A 26,293-nucleotide genomic window follows, 5' to 3' on the forward strand; every position below is an offset into this window, starting at 1 on the left:
TTCCCCTTGAAGTTTTTCTGTTTGAGAACTGCCACATTTAGATCAGCAATGGAATGGCCCAGAAGGTTATGACATTCTCCCACTAGTTTTTGAGTGTTGTGGTTTTTAACACAGACTCCTTTCAGCAGTGAGCTGTTGCAGAAATGCGCATGCCTCGTTTGGTTCCTGCAGTTCTATATTTCTGTGCGGCTGTGCACAACGTTGGGTTGACGGATCACTAACTCCCCAGTCCCCAAAGCAGTTTTTCAAGATTTCTCAAATGGATTCTGCCTTTAAAAAAAGTGGTCAAATGTACATTTAATTGAATAAATATATTGAATACACGCAGCACTTTAAAATGGAGGGAAAGGTCAGAACCTGCATATAGGGCGGGGCAGGACAAACCACTAGATCAGCATTTGATTTGCTGGCTTGTAGGTCCATCAAATATGCTGCAAAGATGGGGGGAGGGAGCAGGGGAAGCCAAGGTTAAGCTATGGGAGATGAAACTGCAGACTGCCCCGATTTGTGCATATGTTAGCCCCCACCCCATGTTGGATTGTGCAGCTGTAAGCTCTCCTCCTTTCATATTCCTGCTGGATCCATGCTTAAGGGAAAGGTTTGGGCATGCAGCTGTTTGTTTGGCTGTTTTGGTTTTTGACTGTGGTGGGAACAACATCTGCCCTCATTGGGAGCTGTCCCAGGTCCTGATGCTGATTGGTGCAACATCTGCCTTCCTTGGGAGCTGGCCCAGGTCCTGATCTCAAATGGGGAGAAACTCTACCTTCTCAGGTGCTGTCCCAGGTCCTGATGCAAAATGGGAGCAACATCTGCCTTCCCTGGGAGCTGTCCCAGGTACTGACACAGGGCCATTCCTATTCAAGGTCAGTGTCTTCAAGGCTTTGTTCATAAGACCCCAACATCTGATGCTGGGATACACAAAAAGGGCTACAGCTGAAATGACATTTCACCCATCGTTTGAAATCTAGCCAAGCGCTGAAATTCCAGTTGGCCTTTAGAAATATTTTGAACTTCTGAATGCAATCCTGAAACAGAACCTGGAGACTAGGAAAACAGGGGCTGGATGGGAGACAGAGGGCATTCTAGGGCCAGGCTGAGGAGGAAAAGAGGATCTGAGGTGATGAAGAGGCAATCCTCTGCAAGCCCACTGTGCACGCGCTACTTGGAGCATCCCTTGGCTTTGCAGATAGCTGTCCAGACCTCCGCCACAAACTCATCTGGAAAAGCAAATTCACCCAACAGTGAATCAAGGCCCCGGGAAAACTGTTCAGGACTCTGGCGTTCCTTAGCCATCTCCACCATGGTTGATGCTGTGGAGAGAGTGACTTCCATTAGCATATAGCAAGTGTATGCAACAGCCTCCTCCCTTCCTCCTGTTTTCATCCTCCATATTCTTCCTCCTGGCTTGTGGGTTCAGAAACAAACCATCTTTCCTCACCAGCTGAGCTTTCAGGAACTTAAGTCTACATTTTTGCAGCAAGAGCTGAATGTGCACAGGGCTGATTGGCTTGACACCAGTGCCATCACTAACCCACGTTGCCAAAAATGATTTTCAAGATTTCTAAAACAGATTGAACTTAAAAAAAAAAAAAAGAGGGGGGGAGGAATGTACATTTAACTGAATGAACATACTGAATGCAGGCAATTTTAAACATGACCTTACACAAAATTAGGACAATACTTACCTCTGCTCTAGTGTAGGTTAAAAGGCAGAATTTCACCTTGCTGTAAACTGACTAGTTGGCCCTAATCAAGTCCCTGCCCAAATATTGGTCTTCCCTACAGCATTCTGTGCCATCAAGTCACTTCAGATTTATGACAACCCAGAGGATTAATGATCTCCAAAATGTCCTATCATGGAAAGCCTTGCTCAGGACTTGCAAACTCAAGGTTGCTTCTTCTGTTGAACCAATCCATCTCATGTTGGGTCTTCCCAAGGCTTTTTTTGTAGCAGGGACTCCTTTGCATATTAGGCCACACAACCCTGATGTAGCTAATCCTCCAAGCGCTTACAGGGCTCTTAGTACAGGGCCTACTGTCAGCTGCAGGAGGATTGGCTACATCAGGGGGGTGTGGCCTAATATGCAAAGGAGGTCCTGCTAGAATTCCTTACAGGGCTCTTAGTACAGGGCCTACTGTCAGCTCCAGGAGGATTGGCTACATCAGGGGGGTGTGGCCTAATATGCAAAGGAGGTCCTGCTAGAATTCCTTACAGGGCTCTTAGTACAGGGCCTACTGGAAGCTCCAGGAGGATTGGCTACATCAGGGTTGTGTGGCCTAATATGCAAAGGAGGTCCTGCTAGAATTCCTTACAAGGCTCTTTGTACAGGGCCTACTGGAAGCTCCAGGAGGATTGGCTACATCAGGGTTGTGTGGCCTAATATGCAAAGGAGGTCCTGCTAGAATTCCTTACAGGGCTCTTTGTACAGGGCCTACTGGAAGCTCCAGGAGGATTGGCTACATCAGGGGTGTGTGGCCTAATATGCAAAGGAGGTCCTGCTAGAATTCCTTACAGGGCTCTTTGTACAGGGCCTACTGGAAGCTCCAGGAGGATTGGCTACATCAGGGGTGTGTGGCCTAATATGCAAAGGAGGTCCTGCTAGAATTCCTTACAAGGCTCTTTGTACAGGGCCTACTGTCAGCTCCAGGAGGATTGGCTACATCAGGGGTGTGTGGCCTAATATGCAGAGGAGTTCCTGCTACAAAAAAAGTCCTGAGTCTTCCTCTTTTCCTGCAGCCTCCAACTTTTACTAGCGTCAGTATCTTTTCCTGTGACTTTTCTTCTTATGGTGTGATAAAACCACAACAGCCTCATTTTAGTCATTTTAGCTTCTAGGGATAATTCAAACTCAATATGAGACAGAACGCACTTATTTGTCTTTTTTGTTGTTGTATTTTTATGTGCCTATGTGTTCGCCTGTATGTGAGTGTGCCCCTCAAAGTTATGGCAACCTCTGGTGACTGACCCCTACTGAAGCCCTGGAAGATATTCAGAGAGGTGGCTGAATAAAGCCTGCCCCTGCCCTCCCGACTGCTGGTATTCCAAGGAGGTCTCTCATCCAAGTACTATTACTCAGAGTTGACCCTGCTTAGCTTCCAAGATCTGATGAAGTCAGACTTGCCTGGGCTACCCAGATCAGCGACTTATTTGTCTTTTTCACAGTCCATGGTATCTATAAAACTCTCCTCTGCCACCTTACAAATTAATCGATTTTATTCCTTTCAGTTTTCTTCATTCTCCAGTTTTTTCACGCTCGTGCATAGTAATGGAAAATATCATAATTTAAGAGTTATCTTGATCTTCCCCTCCAGGGACACTTCCTTAACATTTAAGGGTTTTTTTCTTGGATGTCACAGTTACTTCAAAATACTGTATGCAAACCAGTCTGCATGCTCAGAATTGCTAGATATGTTTGCTGAGATTAGCATACTCTCAAAAAGCCAACCCCAAAAAGCATTTTAAAAGGTTCTATGCCGCAAGTTTGTTTCTTACAAGAAATAAAGTGATAGCTTTTGGTCTACACTCATCAGCCAGAGAGAAAACCTATACAGTCTACACGCTAAAGGAATTTCTAACAAAATTTGTTTCTTAATTTGTCGGAACAAAATAATTGCTCTGTGGATCTCTCTAGCCCAGTATCCTGTTTCCATCAACAGTCAGCTAGATAGCTCCATCCAAGAAATGGTCACTGGAAGTATACTGCCTATGTATATGGAATTTCCACTGAGCTATTACCCACTGGATGGACCTCTGTTTTCCCATGGATTTCCCTGTACAATTTTGTCTCCACTCTGTTTTGAGTTGCAAGGGTCACATTTGCATACAGAGCAATGCAAAGTGGAATGGAACTACCTGGTCAGCAAATTCAGGTGGCCGACGATTTCCTTGAAGAGGTCAAATACCCACCAGGGAATTCACATACCTTGGCATGCTCTAGTACGGGGGTTACCAAACTTGCTTAACATAAGAGCCACATAGAATAAACATCAGAAGTTTGAGAGCCACAAGACAGGAAGGGAGGGAGGAAAGTAAATAGATGGGGAGGGAGGAAGCAAGCAACTTTAACTTTAAATACATTCTCCAAGCTGGCTTGGCTTGGAGAAGTGATTTAAAGAGACAAATGCCTTCTCCAAGCCAGCTGATGGGGCGGCAGCAGCTTCAAGAGTCACTCAATATGTGTGAAAGAGCTTTGTGAGATCTTGGAGGATTGGCTACATCAGGGGTGTGTGGCCTAATATGCAAAGGAGTTCCTGCTACAAAAAACCCCTGCATAAATGTCAAGATTAAACACACAGTAATGTGCAACCAACACTGCTGGTGAAGAGCAGCTGTGGTGTAAAATGCTGAAACAGCAGGGCCACTTGGCCCAGGCCCAACACTTTCACACATACTAAATAACAGACTTTCAATCCACTTTCCCACTGGATTTTACTGTGTGCAGATGGCAAAATCCACTTGCAAACAGTTGCTGAAGTGGATTGAAACTGTGTTATTTAGAGACAGCAACATAGATTTAGATAGATAGAAGGGTCAGGACAACAGAGCGTTCCTTCTTTCCTGCTATCTGAAATGGCTGCTAACAGCCTTCCTTCCAGCTTAACCTCCCTCTCTCACTTATACACAAAGGAGGATGCTCTCCATCTTTGGTACCATAGATGCAGGATATATATCTGCATTCATCCCAGGTAGTTAGAGTAGATCCTATCTGCATTTCTCACCTATACTATCTAGAAAAGGGCTCCTGTTTGTTAGTTTGGAACTGACAGAAGTTCTGTGGAACTTTGTACCTTTGCTGCTAGCGCACACACTACCAAAAAGCAGCTGCTCCGTGTAAGCCTAGAGTAGAGGTGGCCAAACTTGCTTAACCTAACAGCCACACAGAAAAGATGTTTGAGAGCCACAAGACAGGAAGGAAGGAAGGAAGGAAGGAAGGAAGGAAGGAAGAAAGGAAGAAAGAAAGAAAGAAAGGAAGAAAGGAAGAAAGAAAGGAAGAAAGAAAGAAAGAAAGAAAGAAAGAAAGAAAGAAAGAAAGAAAGAAAGAAAGAAAGAAAGAAAGAAAGAAAGAAAGAAAGAAAGAAAGAAAGAAAGAAAGAAAGAAAGAGATGATGAGGGAGACAGGAGGGAGGGAGAAGTGAAATAAAAGCAATGTTAACTTTAATTGCATCCTCTAAGCCACCAGATGGCTTGGCTTGGCAAAGTGATTTAAAGAGAGTAATGCCTTTTCCAAGCTGGCTGATGGGGCGGTGGGATCTTCAAGAGCTGCACAATATATATGAAAGAGCCACATGTGGCTCCCGAGCCACAGTTTGGCCACCCCTGCCATGTATGTTCCGTCTTGCCATATGGATCAAGGTAACCTTTTCTACTCTTCATCATTTCCCTGATCAGCAATGCCTCATTGAAGAGGCAACATTAACCCACAGCCAAAAGCAAAGGGTTAGATCCAGTGTTCCCTCTAAGGTGAGTTAGCATGAGTTACTCACAGATTTTTAGCCTCCAGCGCACGCATTTTTGTCTTAGCTCAGAAAAAATGGCCCCAGAGCACAATAATTTATGCAGTAGCTCACAAAGTAGAATTTTTGCTCACAAGACTCTGCAGTTTAGAGGGAACATTGGTTGGATCCAAACTAAGTTTTCCATTGAGGCAAGGCACTTCCATTAGCGGAACGGAACTTTCCTGTCTGCTGCAGCTAGGGTCAGCAACTGTGGGTTTTGGGAAATTCCTGGTGATTTGGGGGTGGAACCTGTGAGGGCCCTTGACAGGGTACAGTGCAATGGAGTCCACCCTTCCAAGCAGCCATCTCCACCACAAAGATCAGTTGTCATTCTGGGAGACCTTCAGGCCCTGCCTGGAGACTGGCAAATGTAATTGCAGTCCACTAACACCCCTATAATGCTGCTTTTGAGGGGGAGGAGGGAGCAGGGGATCCCCAGAAATGCCATAAGGAGCTGACTGGAACTCTGCAACAAGAGGTGGAAATGGGTGGGAATTACAGCTGCCCATCCATTAGCAGGAAATTTAATCTGGCTCCAACCGAATGACAAGCAGGGCTCTTTTTGAGCAGGAACGCACAAGAACACAGTTCTGACTGGCTTGGCGTCAGGGGGTGCGGCCTAATTTGCAAATGAGGTTCTGCTGGGCTTTTTCTACAAAAATCCCTATGCCAAACAATGGTGATGTCAGGGGGTGCGGCCTAATATGCAAATGAGGTTCTGCTGGGCTTTTTCTACAAAAATCCCTATGCCAAACAATGGTGATGTCAGGGGGTGTGGCCTAATATGCAAATGAGGTTCTGCTGGGCTTTTTCTACAAAAATCCCTATGCAAAACAATGGTGATGTCAGGGGGCGTGGCCTAATATGCAAATGAGGTTCTGCTGGGCTTTTTCTACAAAAATCCCTATGCCAAACAATGGTGATGTCAGGGGGTGCGGCCTAATAGGCAAATGAGGTTCTGCTGGGCTTTTTCTACAGAAATCCCTATGCCAAACAATGGTGATGTCAGGGGGTGTGGCCTAATATGAAAATGAGTTCCTGCTGGACTTTTTCTACAAAAATCCCTATGCCAAACAATGGTGATGTCAGGGGGTGCGGCCTAATAGGCAAATGAGGTTCTGCTGGGCTTTTTCTACAGAAATCCCTATGCCAAACAATGGTGATGTCAGGGGGTGTGGCCTAATATGAAAATGAGTTCCTGCTGGGCTTTTTCTACAGAAAAGGCCCTGATGACAAGAATAACGTCACCGAGGTTTAAAGCCATTCCAATTGGAGCATCTTGTTCCATGATGCAGTGGCTCCGATCCGTACCACCCCCTTCCCAGCAGCTGGTCTTTAAAGCCAAACTGCGCATCCGGAATACTAGTCATGAAATTTCAACATGACAAATTCCTGGGCCCTGAATTAGGATTTCAAACAAACACTCTCTCCCCGTTCCCATTTCCATTGCAACCCATTATTTTTTCCTGGCAGGGCCTGGATGACTTTAATACAAATGCAACAACCCCATCAGACACAAAGATGCAGGGGGGAGGGGGTGGCCAATTATCAGCCCTTTACTCACCCAGTTCCACGTCACGAATCCCCATGTAGCTCTCCAGAAGGTCGTCCACTTGTCGAGCTGCTTCCTCCTCAAACTCACTGGGCTGCAATGGGGGGGTGGTGCGGGAGAGAGATCAGCTCCAACTCCATGATTCCTGGGAAGTGTCTATATGACAGGATTGCCAGATCTGTGTTGGGAAATACCTGGAGACTTTGGGGGTGGAGCTAGGAGAGGGAGGGATTTGGGGAGGGGAGGGGCCTCAGCATGGTAGGATGGCATTAGAGTCCCCCCTTCAAAGCAGCCATTTTCTCTAGGGGAGCTGATCTCAGCCAGCTGGAGATCAGTTGTCAAAGCGAGAGATTTCCAGGCCCCACCTGGAGGCTGGCAACTCAACTATATTGTATCTACAGGTCTCCCTCCCCCCATTTCCATTTTAGCCACTAAAAGGCTTGCCAGCCTGCAGGCAGGACCTGGAGATTTGAAATTATAACTGATCCCCGGATAACAGAAATCAATTCCTCCAAAGAAAATGGCTGCTTTGGAGAATGACTCTATCACATTATACCCTGCGGAGAACCCTACCCAGAATCCTTCTCCAAATCTCCAGGAATGTCCTAACCTGGAGTTGGCAACCCTGAGGATCCTCTGGTTTGACTGCCAGAGGTCTGAATAAAATATCCAGCTTGATATTAAATTGGGGGATCCTCAAACCAACGGGAATTCCCCTGGGCACTCTAAAAAAAGCTTTGAATGATTGGCTTCGGGAGCGTATTTTAGCTCACTCGTGAAGTCAAATGGACCCCATATGGCTTCAGATGGCTCTGCGAGATTCTTGGACCCCTGGCGATTCTCTCAATGAGCTGGTGGAGACCTGGCATAACTGGCTTTCCATGGTTATTGATGAGCTCGCTCCCAAGCGCCCTCTCCACCCCCGTTCAAAGCTGGCTCCATGGCATACCCCGGAGCTACGGCTGATGAAACAGGGGCTGAGACGGCTAGAGAGGCAATGGCGGCATGCTCGTGACGAAGTGACAAGAACATCCTATAGGTAGTTTATGAGAACCTATGAGATGGCAGTCAAGGCAGGTAAGAAAGTCCATCTTACGGCCACGATTGCATCTGCGAACTTACGTCCAGCACAATTGTTTAGAACAATTCGGTCACTAACTACCTTTCCACAGGGTAATGAAAATGTTAGGGAATTGGACATAGGCTGCAAGGCTTTTGCGTGTTTTTTCGCAGATAAGGTCTTGTCACTCCACCGCGACCTCCCGGCCACTTTTGAGACAGTAAAGGAACTGGAGGCTCCGTCCACGTCTTCTAGTCAGGTTTTGGATTACTTCACTCCACTCAGCCTGGAGGAAGTTGACAGTACGCCCCCTACTGTACGCCCGACTACTTGTAGTCTGGACCCATGTCTGTCCTGGCTTACAAAGGCTAGCCGGGATGAACTTTGGGTCCTCCTGAGGGAAATTGTAAATCGGTCCCTATCTGAAGGGACCTTCCCTCAGCCTCTTAAAGAGGCAATCGTCCGCCCCCTCTTAAAGAAACCTTTTCTGGACTCAGCCGTATTGGCAAATTACCGGCTGGTGTCAAACTTGCCTTTTTTGGGCAAGATTATCGAGAGGGTGGTCGCGGTGCAGCTACAGAGCTTTATGAATGACGCTTCCATACTGGACCCTTTCCAATCTGGGTTCCGCCCGGGCCATGGAACGGTGACGGTTCTGGTCGCTCTCATGGATGACCTCCAGAGGCATCTGGATAGAGCTGGCTCGGCAGTACTGATGCTTCTAGATCTATCAGCAGCGTTTGACACGGTCGATCATCAGTTGCTGAGCTGCCGCCTTGCCAATGCTGGGATACGAGGGTTGGCCTTACAGTGGCTCTCCTCTTTCCTTCAGGGTTGGGGACAAAGGGTGGCGATAGGGGAGGAACTGTCCCGTCGGCACCAGCTTGTGTGTGATGTGCCACAAGAGGCAGTTCTATTCTTGATGTTGTTCAACATCTACATGCGCCCCCTTGCCCAGATCGCCCAGAGCTTTGGGCTGGGATGTCATCAATATGCGGATGACACCCAGCTTTATCTACTGATGGGCGGCCAGTCCAACTCCTCCATGGAAGATCTGACCACGGCACTTCAAGCTGTGGCAGGGTGGCTCAGGCTGAGTCGACTGAAATTGAATCCGACGAAGACAGAGGTCCTGTACCTAAGTCGTGGCAGTCTGGGAGCCGAGGTTTTACTACCGAGCTTGGATGGGGCACCACTTACACCGGTGCCCAAGGTCAAAAGCTTAGGGGTGCTCCTGGATTCCTCTTTAAATATGGAGGCCCAACAACTGCCAGATCAGCCTTCTATCTACGGCTGATAAGGCAGGTGGTCGCCTACCTCGAACGCAGCGACTTGGCAACTGTGATCCACGCCACCGTCACCTCAAGACTGGATTACTGCAATGCCCTCTACATGGGGCTGCCCTTGCCTTGAACCCAGAAGCTTCAATTGGTTCAGAACACAGCAGTCAGGTTGTTAATGGGTCTTCCTATACGGGAACCTGTGCTGAAAGTGCTGCACTGGTTGTCTAGTGCATGCCGGGTTCATTTCAAGGTGTTGGTTCTTACCTTTAAGGCCCTATATGGCCAGGGGCCTGCATACCTGAGGGTCCGCCTTTCCCCACATGTTCCCCGGAGAGCACTTTGGTCTGGGTCACCAAATCTACTTACAATCCCCGGCCCTAAGGAGGCCAGGTTCATGTCAACTACAGCCAGAGCCTTCTCTGTAGTGGCCCCAAGCTGGTGGAATGAGTTGCCGGAAGAGGTCAGGGCCCTGCGAGAGCTCATACAGTTCCGCAGGGCCTGTAAGACGGCACTCTTCCACCAGGCGTTTGTGAACTAGGCTGTTGGCCGCTACAGTTTATAGCAACATGTGAACCACCAACAACAAACTGCTGTATAGCAGTTGCAGAGAGGATAACTTAAGATCTGCTATGCGAGAACTATAAAATTGGAAAATGTGAGATCATGCCACTGAAACATTATGTATTTTATGTCTATTTTATTCTTTGTTTTAGGGTTTTAATGCTGTCGAATCATGCACATGTGTGTCTGTGTGAGCTGCCCATAGCCCGCCTCGGCGGGGAGGGCGGGATATAAGTGGAATAAAATAAAATAAAATAAAAATAAACAAATTGACTCTGGTGTCCTGGACAATAATGGAGGTGCCTGCCTACCAAATCCCAAGGTTGCCAACCTCCAGGTGCAGCCAGGAGATCTCCTGGAATTACAGCAGTTCTCCAGATCTCTGAAGCTAAGCTAAGCAGGGTCGTTCTTGCTTATTCCTTGGATGGGAGACCAGGGATGCGACGCGGAGGCAGGCAACGATAAACCACCTCTGCATGTCTTTTGCCTTGGAAACCCTCTGGGCTTGCCATAAATCAGCGGTGACTCAAGGCACGACCATGACGGTGGTATTGTCTCATCTTGCTATTCTTGCCTTTCCATTTTCCCATTCCTTTTAAAGAGACCCGCCCCCCCCCCCTCCAAGTTAACTGCATAGGGTCTTACACGTGTCAAGGATTATTTGTTCTGCACAAATACCTACTTGGGTCGCATATAGAACTATCAGTATTTGGGGAGAGAAGGTAGCATGGTAAAGCCTTGTCAGATCTCGGAAGCTAAGCAGAGCTGGTACTTGGAAGGGAGACCACCAAGGGAGACTCTGCAGAGGAAGGCAATGACAAATCGCCTCTACTGCTCACTGGCCTGGTATAGCCTTGTCTGGGGTACTGGGGTAACTCGACTACAAATTGACTGCATTTTACAGACACACATACTTAGGAAGCCCTGCTCGAGATGCCCCGGGCTAGCCTGATCTTTTCCCATCTTAGAAGCTAACAGGATTGACCCCGGTGGGCAGCCGTGTTGGTCTGAAGCAACAGAACTAAGTAAGAGTCCAGCAGCACCTTTAAGACCAAGCAAGGTTCACTCAAGGTGAGCTTTCAGGTGCAAGGCACGCTTGATCAGCAAGTTCACCTCGAAGAAAACTTTATTGGTCTTAATGGTGCCATTGGATTCTAACTTTCCAGTATTTAGACGGGAGAAGACCACCAAGGAAGACTCTGCAGAGGAAGGCAATGGCAAACCGCTTCTGTTTAATCATTTGCACTGAAAACCACTTCCTGGAATTGTCATATGTCAGCTGTGACTTAACAAACACCAATTCTACATTTAAAATTATAAATAAAGACTCTCTTGGATGAGGCTCGGAAATGAAGTTGCAGCAAGGTGGTATAGGTGAGGGCAGGGCTTTTTTAGTAGCAGGAGCTCCTTTGCATATTAGGCCACACCCCCTGATGTAGCCAATCCTCCAAGAGCTTACAGGGCTCTTCTTACAGGGTCTACTGTAAGCTCCAGGAGGACTGGCTACATCAGGGGGTGTGATCTAATATGCAAAGGAGCTCCTGCTACAAAAAAAAAAAAGCCTGGGTGAGAGAGTGTCAGACTGGAGAGATCTGGGTTCAAATCGCAGTTTGTCTATGAAGCTTATGAAGCCTCACCCTTGTTCCTCATCTATCAAGTCAGGTCCCTGGTTGGGTGGGTGGTCCCTGAGGGATGTGTCAATCTGCCCCCTTTCCCATTTCCTTTTCGCTGGTGAGCTTTTTTTTTTTGCCTCAATCAAATTTCATTCCATTTCTGGTTCATTTGTTGGATCCAATTCAACGTGAGATGCCATTTATAAGCCATTGGTGCATAACACCAGAAGTTACTTCCATTCTATGGGGAAAATTTTGTCACAAGGCAACAGATAATGAACACGTGAATGCATGAACTCGAATCAAACAATTACTGAATCAAACTTAATCAAACAATTAGTTCACAGAGGTCAGTCTTGTCAGGCCGGCAGTCGCTCTCCAGGGTCTCAGGCAGGGGACTTTCACATCACCCTCCTCCCTGGTTCTTTTAACCGGAGATGCCGGGGATTGAACCTGGGACCTTCTGCATGCCAAGCGGATGCTCTGCCACTGAGCCACAGCCGCTCCCATGGAGCAAAAAGAACAGCTGGCAGATTCAGTGTCCGGAAGGAACTAAAAACTGAGTTGAAACAGTGGAGCGGTGCAATTCAGTAACATCCTTACTTTGAGCGAGGCACTTTCCCTGAGCCTCAGCCCTCTCCCAAATCTGCTCATCGTACCAGCCTATCTTGCAAGGCTGTTTGTAAGGGTTATGGCAATCGTGTATGCTCTACCACTGAGCCACAAAGTGCTTTTGAGCAGTTAATATGCTGTAGAAATCTGAAGACTCACCGCCTCTTCCACAGTGGCAGTGCCCTTTGCCCTTAGCCGCAGTGTCTCCCGACCGCTTGCCACTTTGCCCTCGCTGGGGTTCTTGGTGTTCCGTGTCCGCTGGCTGATCATGTCTGAGGGGGCACAAAATAGGGGGGAGGCAGGTTTAGGGTATGCCAAGGACACTCCATTGTTCCTATACCTCTTCCAGGCAACTAGATCAATGTTTTCTTGTTGAACTTCAACTTCAGTTCTGGATGTGCCTTCTTCTTGGAAGGAGGCAAGCCCATGACAGTGAATCATGCAGTGATGCACTGGTTACCGTTCTCAGAGTGGGCAATCCAACAGCATGTCCGTAATAACAGTTGATTATTCCAAACTGCTTGGTCAGAATCCCCCATTCCCCGGATTGAAAGGAGGCTGAGCCAGCACAGTGACTCATACAGAGATGCATCAGGCAGCCATCTCCAAAGTTTAGTAATTCTGCTGCCTGTTTACTGCAAAAAAAAAACCAACCCACAATTGAACGTTCTACTCTCACCCAATGTAGAGACAGGGCAGAATTATCTGGTCACCTGTAGAGGCTGGTTGGGATAATATTAGGCCTGTGACAACTCATGCAGAGATGCAGTGAGCACCCTCCTCTGCTGAAATCTTTATTTAATAAATGTATGTTTCCTGGCAGTGCTTTGTAGCATGCGCTAGTTTGTCCATGTACACAATTTGGGAATTACAGAATGAGTTTTTTTTGAGTGACTGATCCATGAATCCTGTTGTTTATTTGATTACTGCCAAATAAACCATTACTACATCTGTGAGACACTGCCTGGGGAACTCAAGGAGCCTGGCACAGTTCAGCATTCATAAGCTCTGGAAATGGGGTCATTACACTGTGGAATGATCCTGGAGTGGGTAGGAGGGGGGGAATTCCATCGTGATGTTCTAGTTAGAAATCTTCAGCTATGTTAGCAATAAACCAGAAGGGCAAAGGGGCCCAGACTTGGATTCAGTGATTTTATGGGCATTTCCACCCTCGCTCCCCTGGACTGACGCAAAATATTATTTCAGAACAAAGTTTCCAGAGGCTGGCATTTAGGAAAAAGGGATATGTTGGTGGAGGAGAGAGAGAATCCCACTCACAAACGTGACCATAGAGCACGGATCTGCAACATGATGCCCACAGAGTCACCATGATGTCTGCTGACACTTTTTCTGTTGCCCACCGAGTGTTTTTAAAGTAGGCAGGGCCACATGGGGTTTTCACAGGGCTTTTTTAAGAGTAGGAACTCCTTTGCATATTAGGCCACACACCCCTGAGGTAGCCAATCCTCCAAGAGCTTTCAAGGCTCTAAGTGAGCCAGTTTGGTGTAGTGGTTAAGTGTGCGGACTCTTATCTGGGAGAACCAGGTTTGATTCCCCACTCCTTCACTTGCACCTGCTGGCATGGCCTTGGGTCAGCCATAGCTCTGGCAGAGGTTGTCCTTGAAAGGGCAGCTGCTGAGAGAGCCCTCTCCAGCCCCACCCACCTCACAGGGTGTCTGTTGTGGGGGAGGAAAAAGGAGATTGTGAGCCGCTCTGAGACTCTTTGGAGTGGAGGGCGGGATATAAATCCAATATCATCTTCTTCTTCTACTTAAGTACAGGGGTCTCTCCCTTTGTCCCCTCCCTTACTTCACATGGCCTTCCATGGAAACACATGTCTCTGCAGGTCTCTCTTCTGTAGATACAGTGCCCTCATACTCCCACACGCATAATGCTGGACAAGCTGGCCATTTCTGACAGAGAAAGTGCTCTTTAGATTAGGCTTCTTTCTCTCCTTTTGACGGCAACCTGAAATGCGAACTGGATCTACTTGAATAAATCCAAGCTTACCCTTTGACCCTAGAACTTCTGACTGTCAGACAATTTCAGGAGCTCCCGGCTCTCCTACACACAATGTCATACGATAACCACAAGAACAACAACACCCTATTTTAAAATATACTTCTTGTGATTTGAGATTTATTTACTGCAATCAGTATTTCACTTCTGTAACTGGACAAAACTTGGCAATATTAACCAGCTATCCCAATAGGGGACCCCGGCCATAGAGATTCCTGCTGCTTTCCCACTCCACCCCATCCCGACTATGGATGGCCTTCACCTCTAAAGGGCAAAGGCTTGTAGCCACCAGCTCCATGTATCTACCAGGCCTTGGATCTGGATGGTCCATGTGGGGGTAATTGCTGGCCCCACCATTGCTCTGGCTGTTGTGTCAGAGCTGGGTGTGGGCTTGAGCCTTTAATTTGCAAGACTTCTCCTTGCCAGAGACTCTTGGCCTGTGGCTCTTAGCCTTGGGGTCTAGCTTGGGTGTTCCGCAGATAGATGGGTAGTTACCCACAAGTAGTTTCAAGTGGCAGTTGGTAGTGGGACTTAAAGATAAGTGAAGATAAAGAAAATTTTGAAATGGATTGCAGCAGTATGGCTGGTGAGGGAGCAGAGGCAGTGACGTGTAAAGACACTGGGATGTTTGTATTTCTACCAGAGAGTAACACGAATTACATTTGCAGCAAGTGTAAGTTAGTGGCCCTGCTGGAGGAGAAGATACAGAGACTGGAGGCATGATTGTCCACACTGCAGTGTATAAAGGAAAGTGAGGATTTTCTTGACAAAACGCATGAGGCGCTCTTGAAAGGACAAGAGGAGGGAGACGGAATGGTATCTCAGCAATTAGAAGAGAACCCAACACAGGAGGAGGGTTCCTGGAAAAATGTAACCCGAAGGAGAAAGAAAATCAGGAGATGTTCTGAGCCCCTGCTGCTCAGCAATAAGTTCCAGGAACTCCCCACAGTAACTAATTTTGAACCATTGGAACAAGGGCTACTTCCCCATGAAGCTTGAACAAAGTTTCTCAGGATCCTGTGGATAAGAAGCTTGGAGCTTCTGCTCCCCAATATAGGAAGAGGAAGGTGGTGGTGATTGGAGACTCCTTGCTCAGAGGGGTGGAGCCCAAAGTGTGCCAACTGGACTTGTCATCCCGAGAGGTCTGCTGTCTGCCAGGTGAATGCATCCAGCACGTGACAGAAAAGATTGGAAGACTTATCAAGCCCATGGATTACTATCCTTTCTTGCTGATCCATGTGGGAACAAATGATACTGCCCATCATAGCCCTGAACATATTAGAAAAGATTATGTGGTTTTGGGTCAGAAGGTGAAGGAGCTGGGCATACAAGTTGTTTTCTCGTCCATGCTTAGGACAAGAAAGAAGAATACTTCAAATAAACGACTGGCTACGTCGATGGTGTCGTCAGGAAAGATTCGGATTTCTGGACCATGGCTTACGCTTTCGAAATGGTGGTCTTCTATAGGGAGATGGTTTGCATCTTACAGCGGTAGGGAAAAGGGTGTTTGGTAACAGCCTTGCTAACCTAATAAGGATAAGAACATTAAAGATTTGCAGAGAGTGGTGCATACACTAGGTAATGTTAACTTGCAGGCTTGTACGGAAACCAAACCCTCGGGATGCATAAAACGTGGATTCTGATGTCTCTACACTAATGCACAGAGTATGGGAAACAAACAAGAGGAACTGGAAGTCCTAATAAAGGAAGGAGACCATGACATAATAGGCCTTACCGAAACATGGTGGGAAGACACTCACAACTGGAAAAAATAAAAGGAGTAAGAAACAACACTGATATTATTGTGAGGGTCTGCTATAGACCACCAAGTCAAGCAGAGGACTTGGATGAAATACTTCTACAGCAGATTGCAAAGTTCTTCAAGAGAAGGGATACAGTGATCATGGGAGATTTCAATTACCCGGGCATCTGTTGGAAGTCTAACTCTGCTAAAAATGAAAAGTCAAATAGATTCCTGACTTGTCTTGCTGACAACTTCCTTTTCCAGAAAGTGAAGAAGGAAACAAGGGGATCTGCTATCTTGGATTTGATTCTCACCAACAAGGAAGAATTGATTGAAGAAGTGGAAATAGTGGGCACCCTGGGCAGTAATGACCATGTGATCTTGGAATTTACAGTCTTAGGGAAGGGGAAAGCTATGCGTAGTCAGACTTATAGATTGAACTTCAGAAAGGCAAACTTTGATAAACTTAGAACTATGCTGGGTAAAATCCCATGGTCAAAAATACTTAGGAGGAAGGGGGTTCAGGAGGGGTGGGAGTTCCTTAAAAGCAAAATACTGAAAGCTCAATCACATACGATTCCTATGAGAAGAAAAAATGGAAAAAGCCTGAAGAAGCTGAAGTGGCTCCATAAACAGCTCTCTAAAGACTTGAGAAATAAAAAAGACTCTTTTAGGAATTGAGCCTTATGACCAAGGATGAATATAAACAAATCACCAATGCTTGTAGAGAAAAAGTTAGGAAAGCTAAAGCTCAGTATGAGCTTAGGCTGGCCAAAGATGCTAAAAACAACAAAAAAGGGTTCTTTTCTTATGATCAGAGTAAGAAAAAGAGCAAGGACAAGGTAGGCCCATTGCGAGGGCAAAAAAGTGAAATTGTAACAGGTAATGAAGAGAGGGCGAAACTGCTCAATTCCTACTTTTCCTCAGTCTTCTCTTCTGAGGGGAATTGTGCTCAACATGGCAAAAACAGAACATATAAGGAGGGTATGAAGTTCCAACCTAGGATCAGCGTAGGGGTAGTACATAAACACCTAGTTTCTTTAAATGAAACTAAGTCCTCAAGGCCAGATGAATTGCATCCAAGGGTTCTAAAAGAACTTGCGGGTGTAATTTCTGGGCCTCTAGCTATTATTTTTGAAAATTCTTGGAGAATAGGAGAGGTGCCGGAAGATTGGAGGCGGGCAAATGTTGTCCCCATCTTCAAGAAAGGGAAAAAAGAAGATCCGGGTAACTACCAACCCGTCAGCTTGACGTCTATACCTGGAAAAATTTTAGAACAAATCATCAAACAGTCGGTCCTGGAACATTTAGAAAGAATGGATGTGATTACTAAAAGCCAGCATGGTTTTCTCAAGAACAAGTCATGACAGACTAACCTGATCTCTTTTTTTGAGAAAGTGACTACCTTGCTGGATCGGGGGAGTGCTGTAGACGTCATTTATCTTGATTTCAGTAAGGATTTTGATAAGGTTCCACATACTATCCTTGTTGACAAGTTGGTAAAATGTGGTTTGGATCCTGTTACCGTTAGGTGGATCTGTAACTGGTTGACAGATGAGATCGTACCCAAAGAGTGCTTGTGAATGGTTCCTCATCCTCTTGGAGAGTAGTGACAAGTGGAGTGCATCAGGGATCTGTCCTGGGACCTGTTTTGTTCAACATCTTTATTTCATTTCATTTTATTTGATTTATATCCCGCCCTACCCCACCGAAGTGGGGCATGTTTAGCCTGGAGAGGAGGCAGCTGAGAGGTGATATGATCACCATCTTCAGGTACTTGAAGGGCTGTCATATAGAGAATGGTGTGGAATTGTTTTCTGTGGCCCCGGAAGGTAGAACCAGAACCAATGGGTTGAAATTAAATCAAAAGAGTTTCCGGCTCAACATTAGGAAGAACTTCCTGACCATTAGAATGATTCCTCAGTGAAACAGGCTTCCTTGGGAGGTTTTGGGCTCTCCTTCCTTGGAGGTTTTTAAACAGAGGCTAGATGGCCATCTGACAGCAATGAAGACCCTGTGAATTTAGGGGGGAGTTGTTTGTGAGTTTCCTGCATTGTGCAGAGTGTTGGACTAGATGACCCTAGAGGTACCTTCCAACTCTATGATTCTATGTGTGCCTAAAGAAGTCCACCTCCCACACTCCCCCACTCACCAAAGGCGCGTTTGGGCTGAACGAGGCGCATGGTGAAAGGCTGTGCCTTGGGCATCTCACGCAACATCTTGGCAACTTCATAATGGCGGCATCCCACGATGGTTTGGTCATTGATGGCCTCGATGCTGTCCCCAACGCAGACTGTTGGGATCCGGTTGATGATGCTGCCTTCCTTGATACGCTGTGAGCGACGGGGTTACAAGGAGCGGGGGAGAAAGTTAGGAACCCGGAAGGAGGAACTGGCTTTGGTTAGGGTTGGGAAATTCCTGGAGATTTTGAGGGAGGAGCCTGGAGAGGGTGAGGTTTGGGCATGGGAGGGATCTCAGCAGGATGTAACACCACAGAGTTTATCCTCTGAAGCAGTCTTTTCCACCAGGGGAACAGATTTCTGTAGCTTGGAGAACAGTCGTTATTCTGGGAGATCTCCAGCCACCACTTGGATGTTGGCAGCTAGCTTATGATGTCAGAATGAGCAAGAAGAAGAAGAAGATATTGGATTTATATCCTGCCCTCCACTCCAAAGAGTCTCAGAGCAGCTCACAATCTCCTTTATCTTCCTCCCCCACAACAGACACCCTGTGAGGTAGATGAAGATATTGGATTTATATCCCGCCCTCCACTCCGAAGAGTCTCAGAGCGGCTCACAATCTCCTTTATCTTCCTCCCCCACAACAAACACCCTGTGAGGTGGGTGGGGCTGGAGAGGGCTCTCCCAGCAGCTGCGCTTTCAAGGACAGCCTCTGCGAGAGCTATGGCTAACCCAAGGCCATTCCAGCAGGTGCAAGTGGAGGAGTGGGGAATCAAACCCAGTTCTCCCAGATAAGAGTCCGCGCACTTAACCACTACACCAAACTGGCAACTCAGTTTGCCTGGACACTGGCGGGAGGGTTGCTGTCTCTCTGAATGAGATGCCTCTTTTTGTCTTACCCTGGCAGCTGCTCTCCAACCCCTCCTCTCTCACTTTGTCCTCTCATTCCCTTTACATGGCTTTCCATGGAGACACAGGTCGCTATAGGTCTCTCCTGAAGAGACAATGTCCTCATACTTCCACATGATGCTAGAGGGCAAAATACTCTTTAGATTACACTTCATTCTCTCCTGAATGTGAACTAGATCTACTTGGATTCTTTCTTTCTTTCTTTCTTTCTTTCTTTCTTTCTTTCTTTCTTTCTTTCTTTCTTTCTTTCTTTCTTTCTTTCTCTCTTTCTCTCTTTCTCTCTTTCTCTCTTTCTCTCTTTCTCTCTTTCTCTCTTTCTCTCTTTCTCTCTTCCTTCCTTCCTTCCTTCTTTCCTTCCTTCCTTCCTTCCTTCCTTCCTTCCTTCCTTCCTTTCTTCCTTCCTTCCTTCCTTCCTTCCTTCCTTCCTTCCTTCCTTCCTTCCTTCCTTCCTTCCCTCCCTCCCTCCTTGGGAGATTAATTTAGTGCACTCAGTATCATGCTTCCATGACTGGGCAAAATCAAATGTCCCAATAGGGTTATGGGTCCAGAATGCTTCTGCTGTGATCTGCTATATTAACCAAAAATCCAAAATAGCTGGCAGTCACTGTGGCATCTTGTGGCAGGAAGTTCCACAAGCTTGTTGTGGATTTGGGCAAATAAGTACTTTCTGGACCTACTGCAAGTTCGCCGTTGCAGGATCTTGTGACAATGAATTCGACAAGCTTCTCATGTGGATGGGGAGGGACATGATGCAGCCCTCCTACCCTAACCGACACGGTCTGCGCTCCCTCCTCACCTTGATGAAGGCATATCCTGCTCCATTGTCGGTGATGGTCAGCCCCAGAGCATCTTCCGTCTTAGTCACCTCCACCTCTTTGGTCTCGCCACGGACATGGGCGAAAATGAAGTCCTCCAACCCGATCTGGCCCCCCAGTAACTTCAGCATGTCCACCTTGTGGGTATTGAGAGTGCAGAAGAGGATCTGGGAGAGATGGAACAATGTTATTAAGACCACTTGGTGAGATTGGGTGCAGAGTTGGGGCAGAGGACCTGCCCTGTCTGGAACGCAGAGTCAAAAGTCAACCATGGTAAGTCTTGCCTGGTGGCCCTTTTCCATAAGCGTTAGCAGGGAGAAGAGGGATTAATTTGACTGAGTACTTACCAGGAAGGGAGCCCTGTGGCGCAGAGTGGTAAGCTGCAGTACTGCAGTCCAAGTTCTGCTCATGACCTGAGTTTGATCCTGGCAGAAGCTGGTTCAAGTAGCTGGCTCAAGGTTGACTCAGCCTTTCATCCTTTCAAGGTTGGTAAAATGAGTACCCAGCTTGCTGGGGGGAAAGTGTAGATGACTGGGGAAGGCAATAGTAAACCACCTCATAAAAGTCTGCCAAGAAAACGTCCTGATGTGATGTCACACCATGGGTCGGTAATGACCCAGTACTTTTACCATTCCTTACCAGGAATCTGTCCCTATCTTATTTCCATGCTCTGGAAGACTACCTGTGAGAACAGCTTTCATTCACCAGTAAGACCTCACTGCACACCTCTTTGGTCACAGATAAAAGACAATCCATAAAGAATGTGATACTGTGGTTGACTGATCAAAAGCGTGGGAATGGGGAAGGGCTGTGGCTCCGTGGTAGAGCATCTCCTTGGCAGGGAGAAGGTCCCAGGTTCGACCCCTGACATCTCCACTTATAAGGACCAGGCAGTCAGTGATGTGAAAGACCTCCGCCTGAAACCCTGGAGAGCTGCTGCCAGTCTGAGTAGACAACAAGTGACCTTGATGGACCAAGGATCTGATTCAGTATATGGCAGCTTTATGTGTTCAAGGCTCTGGCCTCTCTGAGGTTTGAGTTCGAATCCCAGTCACTGCCAACAGAGTCCACATCTGGAAACAACAGAACTGCATTTCTTCTTATTTAGTGGGTAGACCCATTGCCTCTTGACAGTCTTCTTAACCCAAAACAGCTACCAACAGCCACCTGAAGACAACATTCACTCAGGGACTAGATCCTGCAACAAACCCAGGTGCCGATTCTGTCCCCGTATTGCTATGACCTCATCCAGTTTGGCTTCTATGCCTGGCTCATCCTCCAACATGATCTATGCTGTCACCTGCCAACAATGCCCACCCCAGATGCCACCCTCCAAATCCCCAGGTATTTCCCGACCCAGAGCAGGCAATTCTACAGGGTAATGGCATTTCTCATTGCTGACAAATGTCCCAAATGGCTGCTGGGCTCCATCCACAGTAGGATTACCAAATCTCTCTGCCACTGCAGAAGGAGACTCCTCTGGTGCGTGCTTCACAATGATGTCACTCAGAAGTGATGTCATCACACACTGCATGTCGCGCCGGGGTAGCTCTACTACCATAGAGTTTTTACTGTGAATCCTAGAGCATCCTTGGTGTGATGTGCCCTGCATGATGACATCACTTCCGGGTGACATAACCATGCAGGGTTTGCCGCACGACGATGGGGCAGGGATCCCCCTGGCAGCCTCCTCCGTGCCAGCAGGTTGGGGACCCCCAAACCAGGAGATCCCACACCTCCAGCAGGAGCTGGGCAGCTCTAGACCACAGACAGTTGCCATGATCCTTGGCCTAGTGAAGCCTATAGGGTCCAGGGAAGCCTGTGTTGGAGTTGCTAGTGGGCCTATATCTTTACTGTCTCTTTGTTCACTGTTGCACAAAATGTTTTACTATCCACTTGTTGTTCTAGAGCACTTATAATACACTTCTTATTGTTAAACTGCCTGGGTCCTTATTTCTCTCCAGTCATGGTTAAAAGGTACTTGCTAACAGGGAACGTGCGGGCGCTGGGTGGGTGCTCTGGGCCCTCCCAGACAGACCCTTACCAGAGCGGTAGCAGCCGGAAGAAGGCCCTTCCCGGTCGCCTGCTGTGTGACAATAGTTTTGCTAGATTCGAGCCCAGCAGCACTGACAAGGTTTTCAGGGAAGGAGCCGTCAAAAGTCAAAGCTTCCCTTAGTCACTGATGATAAATAGGTTTGGATTCCACAGCAAAACTCTGGCGGTATAGCAGATCAAATAGAAAATGGCAGGGCTTTTTTTTTTGTAGCAGGAGCTCCTTTGCATATTAGGCCATACACTCCTGAGGTAGCCAATCCTCCAAGAACTTACAGGGCTCTTAGTGCAGGGCCTACTGTGCAGGGCCTCCAAGTGGATTGGCCTCTTAGTGCAGGGCCTCCAAGAGGATTGGCTACATCAGGGGTGTGTGGCCTAATATGCAAAGGAGCTCCTGCTACAAAAAAAGCCCTGGAAAACAGGAAGATGTTTGGTTGCTGGGTGACTTTGGACCCGGTCTCTCAGCCTATCTACCTTGTAGGGTTGTTGGTTGGGTAAAATGGATAGGGAAGAGGCACCATGTTTGCTAGACCTCACTGGAGAAAAGGGCACAGGAGAAGAGAATGAATCAATGAACAAACCTCTGATTGAATGCCTGGGGCCCTCCAACCTTGCCAACTTCATTGCCTTGAGGATTCCAGAGCATGTGGAAGGGAGCCATAATACAGATGTCTTAAACAAATAAATAAAGTTGGCTGGTAGCTCTGTTTCTTGGGCAGGTCCCAGGTCCATCCCAACCCTAGAGAGGCTGAGCTGTGGCACTTACCAAATGAATTATGAACACCTACCCCCTAACCTTTGCGGTATTATTGGCAGGGTGTCAAGAGAATATTTGAACCCACCACCACACAACACCTTGGCTCAATTAGGGTTACCAGATCCAGGTTGGGAAACACCTGGAGATTTGGGAATGGAGCCTGGGAAAGACAGGGACATCAGTGCGGTACACTATCACAGAGTTAGGGTTGCCAAGTCCAATTCAAGAAATATCTGGGGACTTTGGGGGTGGAGCCAGGAGACATTAGGGGCGGAGCCAGGAGCAAGAGTGTGACAAGCATAAATGAACTCCAAGGGAGTTCTGGCCATCGCATTTAAAGGGACGGCGCACCTTTTCAATGCCTTCCTTCCATAGGAAATAATGAAGGATAGGGGCACCTTCTTTTGGGGCTCATAGAATTGGACCCCCTGGTCCAGTCTTTTTGAAACTTGGGGGGTATTTTGGGGAGAGGCACTAGATGCTATACTGAAAATTTGGTGCCTCTAACCCAAAAAACAGCTCCCCCAGAGCCCCAGATACCCGTGGATCAATTCTCCATGATTTGCTATGGGAATAAATCTCCATAGGGAATAATAGAGTTCCTAGCAGACATTTCCCTCCCCTCCCCCCGCTTTCTGACGACCCTGAAGCGGGGGGAGAGCCTCCAAACTGGGGGATCCCCTGCCCCCACCTGGGGATTGGCAACCCTACACAGAGTCCACCCTCCGAAGCATCCATCTTCTCCAGGGGAAGTGATCTCTGTAGTCTGGAGATGAGTTGTAATTTCAGGGGCTCCCCAGGTCCCACTGGGAGGCTGGCAGTCCAAGGTTCAATGTCGCTAGTTCTGGCAGAATGGAAGATCTGGCAGCTAGCCTTTCTCCAAAGACCTTTTTTTTGTGGGGGGTGGGGGAGTAGGGATACCTGCTTTAGGTTGGGAAACTCCCAGAGATTTGGAGGGTGGGACCTGGGAAAGTGTCTCGGGGGTATAACATCATACGGTCCACCCTCCAAAGCCCGCTCTTTTCTCTAGAGGGGAACTGATCTCTGTTGTCTGGAGATCAGCTGTCATTCTGGGAGTTCTCCAGCCCTCAATCTGGAGGCTGGTGACCCTATAGCGAGAGAAGGGGCGCCACCTTCCTCACCTCTGTCGGAGAGATGTTGAAGACCTCTGCGATTTTGGCGTAGAGCTCCTTGACGTTGGTGAAGCCCTCGATCTTGGCCGTGGGGCTGCCGTGGGCCAGCTGGGTGTGGAACACAAGCCTGGGCCGCACTCGGGGCGGGTGGGGGGCGCTTGCCGGGGCGGCAGTGCCCCCCTGAGCCAGGGCGACTCCACCCCCTTCGGAAGAGGCCTGGGAGCCCCTGGTCTCCTGGGGCACACCGTTCTCCATGGGCGTCCCCTCCTGCTGCTTGGCCACTGCGTCTCCACTCTTGCCCCTTCGGCCGGACCTGCGCTGCATCGTGCCACCTTGCTTGCAAACAATGGGAGACGGGCCCCGGGTAAATTATTGATGCCGCTCGCCTCTGGGTGGAACGGCAGGGATGTAACGGGAGCTCAGGCCTGGCCGGTTGCCCAGAAATCCAATCTCCCACCTTCAGCTGGAGAACTCAGCCGAGCGAGCCGGGCCCCTCGGCCCACCCAGCTGCAGGGGTCAATGCGATGAGAGGACAGCCAAGCAAGGGCGGGCAGGCAAAGGGCACCCCCCCACACCTGATGCGCTTGCAGAGACACTCTGCCTCAGGCTTTTTTCCAGATGCTGTCAGCATGTCTCCTGGGAAGGCAGGTGTTTTCCTGGCACACCTGGAGGAAGCAAAACCCAGTTTATTTATTTAGAGATTTGCATGAGTTCAAGGGTTGCGGACTGATTGTACCTTCCCTCTATGGATCTCAGGGTGGTATCCAGGGCCAGCTGCAGGGCGACAGATGCCCGAAGCACAGCACAACAGCAGTGCCACTTGCCCCTTCCATTGCTGAAATGACAAGGCGTTAAGACACAATAAGTGGTCACCGTGCCAAAGAAAAGGGAGTTTTAAACAATGCAGATTAGAGCTGAACAGAGCACATAAGGACAATTACAAACAATCAGGGCTTTCTTTGCAGTCAGAATTCTTTTGCGTATTAGGCCACATGCCCTTAATGTAGCCAATCCTCCAAGAGAAGAAGACCATAGATTTATACCCTGCCCTTCTCTCTGAATCAGAGAAAGTGTCTTACAATCTCCTTTCCCTTCCTCCCCCACAACGTACACCCTGTGAGGTAGGTGGGGCTGAGGGAGCTCTCACAGAAACTGCCCTTTCAAGGACAGAGTCTCAGAGCGGCCTACAGTCTACTTTACCTTCCTTCCCCACAACCGACGCCCCGTGAGGTAGGTGGGACTGAGAGAGCTCTTATAGCAGCTGCCCTTTCAAGGACAGCTCTGTGAGAGCTATGGCTAACTCAAGGCCATTCCAGCTGCAAGTGGAGGAACGGGGAATCAAACCCGGTCCGCACAATTAACCACTACACTATACTGGTTTACAGGGCTCTTATTTCAGGGCCTACTGAAAGCTTCAGGAGGATTGGCTACATCAGGGGTGCATGGCCTAATATGCAAAGGAGTTCCTGCTACAAAAAAAAAAACCCTGCAAACAATTCAACTACAGTCAAGTGGGGCAGTGAAATAGTTAAGGACATAGGGTTACCAAGCCAGTTTCCCCAATTTCAGGGGCTCCAATCTGCCGGTGGCCTGCAGGGGAAGCCCCACCCCTGAGCAGTCCTCTTTCATGTCAGTGTCAAGATGTCACATGGAAGCGATGTCATCTCAGATGCTCTAACATTTTTGCCAGATGACTTCTGTGTGACATCATCGTGCAGATGATGATATGCGCAGTGATGTTGCCGCTGCCCTCCTCACTCCCAGAAGGCTCCCTCCCACTCCCCCACTGGCTGGGTAAGTGGACCTGGCAACCTATAAAGGCAGGAGAGCAAGGGGGAAACTCTTTGGTGCCCCCCTTCCCTTGCTGCCTGAAACACATGCTTATTTTGCTTAATGGCCAGCCCTGAACTGATGTAGAGTTGCCGGGTCCGGCTCGAAATATCTGGGGACTTTGGGGGTGGAGCTAGGAGACTTTGGGGGTGGAGCCAGGAGCAAGGGTGTGACAAGCATGATTGAACTCCAAAGGCCATCACATCTAAAGGGACTGCACATCTTTTAAATGCCTTCCCTCCATTGGAAATAATGAAGGATAGGGGCACCTTCTTAGAATTGGACCCCCTAGACCAATCCTTTTGAAACTTGGAGGGTGTTTTGAGGAGAGGCATCAGATGCTATGCTGCAAATTTAGTGCCTCTATCTCAAATAACAGCCCCCCCCACCGAGCCCCAGATACCCATGGATCAATTCTCCATTATATCCTATGGGAATTGGTCTTCATAGGGAATAATGGAGTGCCCAGCAGACATTCCACCCCACCCCCCCCACTGCTTTCTGATGACCTAAAGTGGGGGAAGGTCCTCCAAACCAGGGGATCCCCTGCCCCCACCTGGAAACTGGAACCCTAGGACCAAGGAGAGCCTTTTACTGGCTGCCACCTAGGGTTTCCAATCCCCAGGTAGGGGCAGGGGATCCCCCGGTTTGGAGGGGGCCCCCCACGCTTTAGGGTC

The 26,293-nt window shown here is 48.2% G+C and overlaps 1 protein-coding gene across 1 annotated transcript; it reads right to left on the reverse strand.

The window, feature by feature from the left end:
• Positions 1 to 290: 290 nt before the first annotated feature.
• Positions 291 to 24,295, reverse strand: GIPC3 (GIPC PDZ domain containing family member 3). The gene is made up of 6 exons (XM_060233410.1): positions 23,796 to 24,295; positions 19,826 to 20,011; positions 18,093 to 18,273; positions 12,337 to 12,449; positions 7,061 to 7,142; positions 291 to 1,310 (listed from the first exon to the last, which is right to left on the reverse strand). The coding sequence occupies exons 1-6, from the start codon at positions 24,108 to 24,110 to the stop codon at positions 1,159 to 1,161; spliced, it is 1,029 nt and encodes a 342-aa protein (XP_060089393.1). The 5' UTR covers positions 24,111 to 24,295; the 3' UTR covers positions 291 to 1,158.
• Between the last annotated feature and the right edge of the window lie 1,998 nt (positions 24,296 to 26,293).

Source organism: Heteronotia binoei, chromosome 2 (genome assembly GCF_032191835.1).
Source record: "Heteronotia binoei isolate CCM8104 ecotype False Entrance Well chromosome 2, APGP_CSIRO_Hbin_v1, whole genome shotgun sequence".
In the NCBI taxonomy this organism is placed as follows: Eukaryota; Metazoa; Chordata; class Lepidosauria; order Squamata; family Gekkonidae; genus Heteronotia; species Heteronotia binoei.